This window comes from Pan paniscus, chromosome 13 (assembly GCF_029289425.2).
Source record: "Pan paniscus chromosome 13, NHGRI_mPanPan1-v2.0_pri, whole genome shotgun sequence".
In the NCBI taxonomy this organism is placed as follows: domain Eukaryota; kingdom Metazoa; phylum Chordata; class Mammalia; order Primates; family Hominidae; genus Pan; species Pan paniscus.
In genome coordinates, this window is record NC_073262.2 from 31869037 (window position 1) to 31881978 (window position 12942).

General features: G+C 35.3%; 1 protein-coding gene across 6 annotated transcripts in view; it reads right to left on the reverse strand.

Moving 5' to 3' along the window:
• The window catches only part of KYNU (kynureninase), a 290523-nt gene that overhangs the window by 7691 nt on the left and 269890 nt on the right, over positions 1 to 12942 (reverse strand). For all 6 annotated transcript variants that reach the window (XM_055108492.2, XM_055108490.2, XM_055108491.2 and 3 more), the window contains 2 exons: positions 4945 to 4997; positions 1302 to 1387 (listed from right to left, as the gene is read on the reverse strand). In XM_055108492.2, the coding sequence (XP_054964467.1) occupies positions 1302 to 1387; positions 4945 to 4997 (139 nt within the window). The remainder of the gene's footprint in view (positions 1 to 1301; positions 1388 to 4944; positions 4998 to 12942) is intronic.

Consider the following 12942-nt stretch of genomic DNA (forward strand, 5'->3'; position numbering starts at 1 on the left):
TCCAAGTTAAAGAAAAATTCTGCCATGAAGTGAAAACAACACAAGCTCCATCTAGTGGTTAAACTGAGTAGGTGCGCTTTAAATTGAGACAGAATGAAATGAGGTGATGATCACTACCCAGTGGTGAAATTTAATAAAAACAGAGGAACTTGATGCTGCCATCCAGTGGCCAGAATGAGAAACTGCTGTAAGTGTTCAGAGAATTATGCAATTTTAGATTAGAAGGAATTTTGAATCTTCATCCTGTCACTCATTTGATGCTGAAATCCTCTATAAGTTTTTGCTAAAATATCATAAACTACATGATTTTAGAAGGAGACATGAAAAAATTTCAAATCCTTGTTTGAATAGTTCTATGTAAAACTTCTATTAGAAATATATATGCACATTTACTTAAAATATATTTTACTTAAATATAGGTATACAAAATATACATTTACTTTATATATTTACATTATTTATGTAAATATTTATACATTTACATTATATGTGAATTTTATACTATATAACCTATATATTTTTACTTGGCCACATTTAGTCTAATACTAAATAATAGTATCTAAGGAATCACAATTTCATTTTCTTGTTATGTATATTTATCATTTCAGGGTGAGACTAAATTTACCTAAATAAAAATATAAATTAATTTAAAGGAAAATATTGAGTCAGTGATAGTGGAGACTATAAATGGATATAATGGCATAGAAGTCCCAATTTAAAAAAATCATAAAACCACCCTACCTTATGAGACAACCTTATTTAATCTTTGGTTTACTCTGATTATTCTTTTTTCCTTCAAGTAAGTCTTTCCTGGCTTTGTCACATGGTACTTGGTCAGTTCATTCACCTACAATGAACTAGAAAAAGTACAGTCCCCAGTAATCACATCAGGCACACAATATTTTCTCAATAAATTTATGTTGAATGAGCGAATTTATGAAGAACTAAATATTGCATGCTTATTTGGTATAAAGAGAGGCCAAGAGAAGGTTAAAGAACTTATTCATGTTTAAACAGATTCTAAGTGGAGTAAAAAACGTATCTCCCCAAAAGAGTTCCATTTAATATTTACTATGTGCCAACAATGTGCCAAGCATTGTGCTGGGGGCTGGTGACATGAATGAAGGGAGACCCTCACCACATCATCACTGTCCTAAAGGGGAATGCTGCCTTCTGTCCCTTGTTCATGCACAGTGCACATGTATCATCTTGCTATGTAGCAGAGAAAGTACTACGAATTGTCACAATCAGATCAAGAAAAAACGCAAAGATGTGGGAAGGTTGAAACACACATCACTTACCTCTAAACTAGCATGCAAGGAACAGACCAACAAAATGGGAGGATTTGAAATTCGGAATCCACAGACCCCAGGGATTAACTGCAGTTCTGAGAAATTAATATCATGTCATTATCATAGAAGGTAACTTTAAAAGTGTCCATAAAGATACTAGAGTACTGGAGAGTAAAAGAACAAGACTTAAACTTTTCTTCCTAAGTAGGATTTCTGAGATATTTAAGATAAACTCCATGGAACTAAAATATCGACGTTATTTCCCGTTTACCAGCAGTTCCCACCTCCCTTGTCCCCACCTTCTTAGCAGAACACCAGAAATCTTAGACCCAAGGTAAAAATGACCTCTTCTGGAAGTTTTTCTGGACCCCATTCTCTGCCTTCCTATTCCCAAGCCAGGATTCCTTATTCTGCTCAACATTTGCTATTCTATTATGAAACCATGTCAATGAGAGAGAACATCAGCTTTTAGTGGCATGTAATTGTAATGTCGCCCAAAGGCAGAAATATGAATGAAATGACCTATGAAGGTGACTTTTAGCTCTAGGATTGTTAGGTCAAGTGGTTTCTCTTAGAGAACACACACAGACACACACACACACACACACACACACACATACATACAATAGAGGGAGCTTTAAAAAAAAGATCTGCCTAAGTATATAAAAAAGGTACATTAATAACAGATGCTCTACTAATTAGAATTAAGCAGATTGAACTGTAGCAAGTTAAATTCAATAGGGTTAAGATAGCTAGTCAGAGATAAGTTAACACTATGACTGACTAAAAGAATGTTAAAACTTGATGACTTTTTTATAGTTATCAAATCCAGGATTAAGCAAACTATGGTGATATGGTTTGGCTCTGTGTCCCCACCCAAATCTCATCTTGAATTGTAATCCCCATATGTTGAGGGAGGGTCCTGATGGGAGGTGAATGGATCATGGGGGCGGTTTCCCACATGCTGTTCTCATGATAGTGAAGGAGTTCTCACAAGATCTGATGGTTTTAAAAACAGCAGTTTTTGTTTTGTTTTGTTTTTGTTTTTTTTTGAGATGGAGTCTCGCTCTGTTGCCCAGGCTGGAGTGCAGTGGCGCAATCTCAGCTCACTGAAACCTCCGCCTCACGGGTTCACGCCATTCTCCTGCCTCAGCTTTCCGAGTAGCTGGGACTACAGGCGCCTGCCACCACGCTCAGCTAATTTTTTTGTATTTTTAGTAGAGATGGGGTTGCACAGTGTTAGCCAGGGTGGTCTCGATCTCCTGACCTCGTGATCCGCCCGCCTTGGCCTACCAAAGTGCTGGGATTACAGGCGTGAGCCACCGCGCCCGGCCAAAAACAGCAGTTTTTATGCACTCTCTCTCTCTCTCTCTTTCTCTCACCTCCCATCACCTCATACGTGCCTTGCTTTCCCTTTGCCTTCTGACATGATTGTAAGTTTCCTGAGACTTCCCCAGCCATGTGAAACTGTGAGTCAATTAAAATTCTTTCCTTTTCAAATTACTGAGTCTCAGGTGGTATCTTTATAGCAGTGTGAAAACAGACTAATACATGGCCATATGGCCTGTGGGCCAAATTTGACCCACTAGTTTTGTTTTTGTTTTTGAGACAGAGTATCACTCTGTCACCCAGGCCGGAGTGCAGTGGCTCAATCATGGCTCACTGCAGCCTTGACCTCCCCGGGCTCAGGTGATCTTCCCGCCTCAGGCTCCCAAGTAGCTGGGACTACAGATGCATACCACCACTCCTGGCTAATTTCTGTAGTTTTTATAGAGACAAGGTCTCACTGTGTCACCCAGGCTGGTCTCAAACTCCTGTGATCAATTGATCCATCTGCCTTGCCTCCCAAAGTGCTGGGATTACAGGCGTGAGTCTTCGTGCCAGGCCCTGCTTTTTAAAATACAGTTTTATGAAAACATAGCCACAGTCTTTCACTTATGTATCACCTATGGCTGCTTTACCACCACAATGACGGAATTGAGTATTTGCCACAGAGACTGTATAGCGTAGAAAGCTTAAAATATTTCCTATCTGGCCTTTCACAGAAAAAGTTTGCTACCCCTGATCAAATTCAATTCCTTTATTTCCAAATAAGAAAACCCATCTCAAAGAATTTAAATAACTGGTATAATAACAGATCTAATTATTTTAGCAGCCAAGGTAAAATACAGGTATCCTGACTTGACTGGAATATCCCATTTTGCAATTTGGTTGCTACAAATCTGCATACCAATGGTCCCTGACTTAACAATGGTTTGACTTAAAATTGTTCAATTTTACAGTGATACAAAAGCAGTACATCTTAAGTAGAAGCCATACTTCGAGTACCCATACACCCATTGTGTTTTCCACTTTTAGTATAGTATTCAATAAATCATATAATATATTCAATGCTTTATTATAAAATAGGATTTGTGTTAGATAGTTTTGCCCAACTCTAGGCTACGTGAGTGTTTTGAATGTGTTTTAAGGTAGGCTAGGCTAAGCTATGATGTTCTATAGATTAGGTATATTAAATGCATTTTTTACTTAAGATATTTTCAGCTTATGATGGGCTTATCAGGAAATAACCCCATTGTAAGTCAAAGAGCACCTATATATATAAAATATTATCTCAGGCCAGCCTGGACAACATAGCAAGACCTCATCTCCACTAAATAATAATAATAATAATCAGCATCATCATCATCATCCAGTCATGGTGGTGCACACCTCTAGTCCCAGCTACTTAGGAAGCTAAGGCGAGAAGATTGCTTGAGCCAGGAATATCAAGGTTGAACTGAGCTTGATCGCACCACTGTACTCTGGCCTAGGTGACAGAACAAGACCTTGTTTCAAAAACAAAAAAATAAAGTCAATAAAAAATGAAAACAAATTTAAAACAGTATCTCAGGGTTTAAAGCAATCTGAAGGATCAAGTTTATGTTGAACTCTCAAAGCACGTATGATCTTTCTGCATCCCATGTGATTGAGAAATGAGGTCATGCAGGAAAAGGAAGCTCTGCATGGTAGAGTTTCACTTCTATCTGCTGGGGTTAACTGCTCACAGGAATTGCTACACTCTTTGGTACATGGCAAAAGCCACAAAAGGAAAATAGGAAAAAAGAGGAGTGAAAATGAGTATTTATTAAGGTACTGCTGTGTCCTACTTGGCTTATTGTTTTGAGCTTGACTAACCCTAAAACCAAATCTTTAAATGGATTTTATTATTCACATTAGATAAGTGGGAAAGAAAAAACAATGACACAAGATGATATAACTTGTGCAGGATCAAAAAACTATTAAGCAGCAAAGTGTGATTAACACCCAGGTCTTTCTGGATCTGACTCCAAGCCCCAAATTTCCTCCTGTTCTCCATGCCCAGTGTTTCAGGCACTCTATGTTGATGGCACCTGACCAAGCCACATGACCCTTACCTTGGACTTCATTTTCTTTTATCTCCCTGCTAAGGGATAGACTCAAAATCATGCTAAAATCTATAAACTCTTAGTCTTACACTCTGGAAATGTCATTTCTTATTTGAGAATTCTCAGTGACATTTTTGAAGTGCACTCTCCCTGGGGCATATACATTACACATAATACAAAGACAGATGAACATTGAAATAAAGTAAAAATAAAAATGACTTATTAGGTAAAATAAATACACTTACTGTTATCCATCTTAAATCTGGTGCTGAGTTCATGGCCAAACCATCCCACTAATCTAAAATATAAATAAAACATTAGGTTTTTGGGGGTTTTTTTGGATGGAGTCTTGCTCTGCTGCCTAGGCTGGAGTGCAGTGGCGTGATCTCAGCTCACTGCCACCTCTGCCTCTTGGGTTCAAGCGATTCTTGTGCCTTAGCCTCTCAAGTAGCTGAGACTACAAGCATGCACCACCATGCCCGGCTAGTTTTTGTCTTTTTAGTAGAGATAGGGTTTCACCATGTTGGCCAGGCTGGTCTTGAGTTCCTGAGCTCAAGTGATTCATCAGCCTTGGCTTCCCAAAGTGCTGGGATTACAGGTATGAGCCACTGTGACTGGACATGATATTTTGATCTATAAAAATAAACACTACTAATTTAGAAATCTGGGGCCTGCATTATAAAGCCATTTATAATATAAGTCATCAAATACTTCAGCAGATAAAATACTATATGGTATCATATGGTAATTAATATTTATAATTAAAAGAATGAGGATAAAAATCTATCCATCTCTATTATTATTTTTGTGTGAAATGTCAACTTAAGAGTTATAGTTAATGACCGGTTTTTATTTAATATAAAATGAACAAAAATATTAAGCAGTTTTTATTTTAAAATTAAGCTAAAAGCTCAAAAAGGTCAAACAATTAATACAATATTTTCACAATAGAATCTCTAAAGAGAAATGTACCCAAAAAGCCCATACAATTGTTGAAAGTTTTAAAAATACTTTTAAAGGAAATTGGTTGCTTTCATATTGTTTTTGTTTTGTTTTGTTTTGTTTGAGACAGAATTTTGCTCTTGTTGCCCAGGCTGGAGTGCAATGGAGCAATCTTGGCTCACCGCAACCTCCGCCTTCCGGGTTCAAGTAATTCTCCTGCTTCAGCCTCTCAAGTAGCTGGGGTTGCAGGCATGTGCCACCACGCCCGGCTAACTTTTTTGTATTTTTAGTAGAGACGGGGTTTCACCATGTTGGTCAGGCTGGTCTTGAACTCCCGACCTCAGGTGATCGGCCCGCCTCAGCCTCCCAAAGTGCTGGGATTACAGGCCTGAGCCACTACGCCTGGCCTCATATTGTTAATAAGAATATGGGCTAGGCACTGTGGCTCACACCTGTAATTCCAGCACTTTGGGAGGCCAAGGTGGGTGGATCATGAGGTCAGGAGTTTGAGACCAGCCTGACCAACAGGGTGAAACACCGTCTCTACTAAAAATACAAAAATTAGACGGGCATGGTGGCATACACCTGTAGTCCCAGCTACCAGGAGGCTGAGGCAGGAGAATCGCTTGAACCCAGAGGGGGAGGTTGCAGTGAGCCGAGATGGAGCCACTGCACTCCAACCTGGGTGACAGAGTGAGACTCCATCTCAAAAAAAAAAAAAAAAAAAAAGAATGTAAAATAAGCCAGACATAAAATACAAAATATATAGGGAAAATCACATACGTGTGTGTATATATTACATGAAAAAGACTATAAAACAATTTAGAGAAAAATATAAAAAATTTAGAAAGAGAAATATCATGTTGCTTCTAATCAATTATCCCCAAATATTTTAGTTTTAGTGATGTCAAAATAAAAATTCCAAGGCACTATTTTTTGGGAGATGACAAAATGTTTTAAAATTTATATAGAATAGAAAAGTATAGCGAGGAATATGCTATATTATCTTGTAATAGTATCTTATATGCTTTATATGATAATATCGCATATTATAAAATGCAGTACATAAATGAGACTAATTCTAGTAAAGAAACATCAGTGAGACAAATGAGATACGATGGTAAATACAGAAACAGTCCTCAGATCAAGTCACAATTATCACCTCTTAATTATGACATTTCCAAAATGCAAAAATGAAAAAATTATATTTACATACTCATGATTTTCAAAACAGAAATTTCTAAGTATAAAACAGAAGAAAATTCAAAGGAACATACCAACAGATTTATAAACATTTAAAATTCTGTATTAAAAAAACAGACAAAATTGCAAGGCAAACCAGAGATGGGGAAGAGAAGTGATATTTGTCCCATATGAAAGAGTTTTCACTAAGAGTTTTTACATAGAAAGAGGAAAATGTACCAAGAGCAACCCAGCTACAGAACAGGGACAGGCAGTTTATAAAGGAGAAATATCTGTGCCCCATGAATTCAGGAGAAGCAAACAAAACAAACAAAAACACCTCAATCTCACTAATGTTTCACACTATAATGTAAAGATGAGACCATATTTTATATATCAAATATACAAAATGATTTAAAATTATGCATATTTTCATTAAAGATTCAAAGAAAAGGAAATCAGCCACTGTTGAATAATGATAATAAATAAGTAATAAAATCTTTCTAGAGGACAATATAAGAAGATATATGGGAAATATGCATTGTTTTCTGTCCCAGAAATTTTACTCCTTCCAATTTATCGAAATTGGATTGCACTATTTGGATTACACTATTTGAAGTACACCAAGATTTGTGTATTAGTGATAGGGAACAGCAGGCACAGAAAATCTAGGCAGAAAAGAGTAGGTCCCCAGGAATTCCCACCCTCAAGCTGAAAAGCCTGAAACCACAGCCCAAAGTGAAAACTTCTATCCCTGTTTTCCCGCTCAAATGTTGCCTTTTCCTAAACCACTCATGGCCCCACCCCGCCCCATCCTGTGCCTATATTAATCCCAGACTCAGCCAGTAGACAGGATACAGGTGGGCATCGGAGATAAGTGGCTTGACTTCAGAGGGACAGCTTGGTGGCGTAACTTCGAGAAGACTCTGGCTGTCACACTGGCTCTTCACCCTGGCTGGTGGAAGGCAGCCGCCTCATGTGAAAAGTCAGAGGCCCCACTGAGCTATTAACACTAATGCGGACTGCGGACAGCAGAGCTAAAAGAGCACTGTAACGTGCCCTCTGGGGCTCTGAGAGTCGCAGGCACCCCCGGTTGGACTCTGCTGTGGGGCCTGCATGGAGTTCAGTCCTGCCGGTTCTAAAGCGTGGGGCCAGTTCCTACACCTGCTCACCTGTGCGCTCCCTCCCATGAGGGGTGGAACGCTGCAGGTCCGAGTGAGTGGGGTTGGGTCCTACCAGCGCCAAGAGGCCAGCCGATTCCAGCACTCATTCATTCCAGCTCAAGTACTCGTTCGCTCGTGCACTCCCTCCCGCGAGGAGTTGAGAGCAGCGAGCGGGGCTGAGTAAATGAGGCACCGCTGTCAGGAATTCCGCGAAGGGGTCAGGGAAATATCCTGCTTCATTAGGACAATTAACACAATACAATTTTCAGTGTTGAAACCACCTGAATATCTTGTAATGGAGAACTGATAAAAACAAATTACACCATTGCATATGAAGAGATACTCTGCAGCCATTATAAAAATCCTATTTAAAAGAATATATATACAAAAAGATTAAAATAGAGATCACAATATTTTGAGTGTGATTCTAGTTTTAAAACAATAACATGTATGCATTCATATTTAACTATGGCCAAAATGTTAAATATTTTAATTTATGCTTTATTCCTATGTTTTCCAGATTTTTCTTAAAGAGCACATATTGTTGCATCAAAGAAAGTTTCTAATTATCATTTTAACTCCTCCTTATTAGTCCAAATTTTAATTTCAAAAATATTTTATGCATTTTGCATATAGTTTTATAGAATTAATTAGCAGAGTCTGATTAATTATGCAAATGATTAATTTTTTAAAATCCATCACTTAAAAATATCACACAGTTCTCACTAACTTATTAAAATTCATAGTGTACCAACCCAGGCATATCTTTGAAACCTTATTTCTAATATATATTCTCTCGTTTCAAGTAATTCATTATGAGAAACTTAATAATCCTCTCTTTTTGTCCCCAATGTTTCTTCTGCCTATATTGATGATATTGGGTGGAATCTGCATAGGAGGAACTGAAAAAAATCAGAGCAGAATGGTAAAAGCTCAAGTGATGGAATATCTACTGAAGTTCCAGTTTTAAAAAAAATATATCTAAAGTAAAAACAAGGTGCCCAATTTGAATTCCAAAAGCTACACCCTTGATACAATTAAGGGTATAGAATACAAGAGAGCAGGGCCATTTTCAGAGCAGTGGTTACATTATGTATCCTGCAGAAAAAGGAGGCACATCCATAGAAAGAATCAACAGGACCCCTAAGGGATGGAAGTAGTGAGCAAATGAAAAATCTGAAGGGCTACTGTATCCTTTCTCCCCTAGCCTCCTGCTTAGGTACCTCTCCCAAATTGCTAATCTAGGAAAATTCAACACATTCAGTGATGAACAATGAAAAAAGAACTGGGTATAGCACTAACACAAAGATTTTCCATGAAAAATGGGAGAAATCTACAAGCAGATGAAAAATATGCACGAGGAAAAGATTGCCTGAAAGTGGATGAGAAATGTAATGAAAATGAATACATAAAGAAAACAACAGAAGTTTAATGAAATAATATTCCATGCGTTTGGAAAAAGCCAAGTAAAAATGTAGGAATAGGATTAACATATCTTAACAATAGGAGGGATGAAAATGAGCATGCAGAAATCAGGAAAGAACTAGAAAAGAAAAACAAAACACATAAAAGAAAGGAAAAAAGATTTGAAAAACTTCAAGAAAGGCAGGATACTATGGAAAAACTAGCAAGGGACAAAAGATAGTTGTGAGAAAAAATAAACAAAAAGATATATTTAAAATAGTTTAGAGAGAAAATGACAAATTTAGTAAGCAGATAAATAAGTTCTATCATAATCAAAATGAGTTTCCAAAGAAGAAAAGCCTGAGAAGAATTTTTTTAAAGTTATAATTCAAGACAACTTTGAGGAAATAAAAATGATTTGAATCTACATTGAAAAAATGCAACCTCCTCTGAGTTAGTTGGGAGCGCTTAACTCAGAATGGTCAATTTTGGTTACTGCCTGTTAAAATTATTGGATTTTAAGGATAGAGAAAAAACTGAAGTTCCACTCAAAAAAGGTTAAGTCAGAATAAAGAAAGAAATGTCAGATTGGCTTCAAATGTATCAAATGCAACCATTCAATGACAGAGACTAATATAGAAATACCTGCACAATACTCAGAGAAAAAAAAAACACGATACATGAATGCTATGTTTGACCAAGTCAAATTGTATAAGTTTTACTGGTATTGATCAAGCAAGTGTTCAGCTAATATTTTTCCCATGAATTCTTCATTACTGGAAAAAGAACTTAAGTCAGCCAAGAGATAACTGGTGAAACTATAACAAAATGACATATTGTGACTATCGAATATATTTAATTATAGGACTGAGACTGAACAAATGTGGAGATTAAGGTAACAGTAAATAGGAAATGATATGTGAAAGTGTAAAAATAAACAATTAAACAAATAGAGGAGTTAATGTAGTTTTACTCACTATCCATAATTTAAACATGATAGATCAGGTAAAACAAGTATAATCAAATCTAAGAATACAAAGTGAATATCAAGAAAGTTAAAATTATTGACAAAAGTATCCCTCATCATTTTTTTTGGTCTGAATTCCATTTTGTCATATATAAAGATTGCATCTTGCTTTATTTTACATTTTCTATTTATACTTTTGCTCATCCTTTTATTCTGTTTTTTTCTGAGTTATTTATTTTAATTGAGTCTCTTTGCTTTGTAGTACAATCTGATGACTTTATCTTTCAATATGTGAATTAAACCTATTGATATTTATTACTTTGACAAATATGTCTGGTCTTAATTCAATGTCATTTAATGTCATATTTTCTATTTCTAAAGCTTTTTTAAAAAGTCTTTCAACATGAGATGATTTGCTTTTTTTTGAGTAATTTACTCATTTTTTATTTAGTACTTATTTTGATATTTAAGGTTTTAAATTTTTCTTTTCCTTTATTCTATTAGTTCTCTTCCTTGAACAATTATAGATTTAGCAGCTTTCCTCTTCCTTCTACCTAATCTGTTATCACTTGATAGTTTTGTCAATAATTTGAAAAATTCACAGTAAAGATAAAACAGTTATGAATTGCTGTTCATAACACAATACCACACCAACACTCATAAAGCAAACATTACAGAGACTATAAGGAGAGAGAAATATCCTGTGGCAGAAGTTTTATTAACCTAAGTCCATGACAGATCAAGGGGACAAATATATCAATTAAGACGGTAAATCTAACATAAATGTTTAACGCTGTGACTTGAAATAAAGATTATAGCTTTCAAAAGAAATGCTCATAAAATGTTGACTATAACTATACAAAATCTTTAATATCTCCAAAAAGTATATATTGCTGACCATGGTATCTGAGTATAATCCAATAAGACTAACAATCAATAAAAAACTCAGAAAATGAAAAGACTCAATTACCTGGCAAGTTTAAAGTAAATTGATCTGAAATTACTTTTAGGATAAAGAGAAATACATACTGAATTGGTAAAATTTCCTTTATAAGAATGATTTTTAAAAGCTCCAGATCAAGACTTTTGGGAAATTGCCAAAACAGTGCAGAGAGAACAATTCATAGCTCTAAACTGTAGATCAATTTTAAAATTAGAAAGAAAACAAATAAATCAATAATAAGACTAAAAAGTGTTATAAAAGTACATGAAACAAATCTAAAATAAAGCAGCGGTATGCAATTAACAAAGAAAAAAGCTGAAATTAATCGTTAGAAAACATAAAATGACAGTTACACTGATACATAAGTCAAGTTTGTTGTGGTGAGGGAGAGGAATACCAATTGATCAAGAAAACATAAGAAGGTAAAGCTATGAAAAGAAAAACATATGCAGAAGGATATTCACAAAATAGGGAAAAATAAGCACATCATAAAAGAGGCATTGCTTAAATTGACAAATCTAGATTAAATGAATAATTTTCTGGGAGAATATTACTTATTCATCCTAATCCCAGCAAGGAACAAAATGGAAACTAATAGATTTTAATAGGAGAAATAGAGAAAAGACTTAAACATCTAAAACTCACAAAAGAAGGTAATCTCATGGGGAAATTCTATCAATACTTTTTAGTAGATAATTCCAATGCTATTTAAACTAGCTCAGTGCATAGAAAACAAAACCCAAATCAAAAAAGAGGTATGGGAGATATTATCATTTTTTGTGATGCTATTATAATATTAATATTAAACTAGGTTAGGATTGCATACATAAAATATTCAGTCTTAAAAATATTAATACAAACATCATAAAATACTGCAAACAGATTCTAACAGCATATTAAACAACACATTATGAACAGTAGGGTTCACATAGAGCAAAAATGGGTCTATACTAGCAAATTTATGAATATACAATTCATTTTATTAATAAAGCTAAAGAAAAAATAAGATTATCTCCTTAAACCCTGTAAAGACATTTACGACATTCTTATTCTTAAGTTTTAAAAAATCTAAAGAAAACAATAGTGGAAAGATACTTAATGTAATGGAATATAGCAACCTCAGCCTGAAAGTCAAACTCCGATTTAGCAACACCGAAGTAATTTTCGTTAATACCAAGATTTGGCAGACATAAAAATAGGAAAGAAGATGTAAATTATTACTACTGTACTTTCAAGTTACATAATTTTTTTACTTGATATAAATATTCAGATACTTTAGTATGGTAGTCTGGTGGAAAATTAATATAAGAAATAAATATCTGAAATCTAAATCGCAACAAACAGATATATTACCAAAAAAGTGTTCAAGACCTGCATTCCTGAACAATAAAAATACTTGAACAATATTCAATATTAAGAAAATGTCAATTATCCTTAAATTGATGCACAAATTTAATATGATCTCAGTTGATATAATGTGGATTGTGTCCCTGCCCAAATCTCATATTGAAATGTAATTCCCAATGTGGAATGTGGGGCCTGGTGGAAGTTGATTGGACCATGGGGATGGATTTCTCATGAATAGTTTAGCACCATCCCTCTTGGTACTGTCCTTGCAATAGTGTGTGAGTTCTTGTGATTT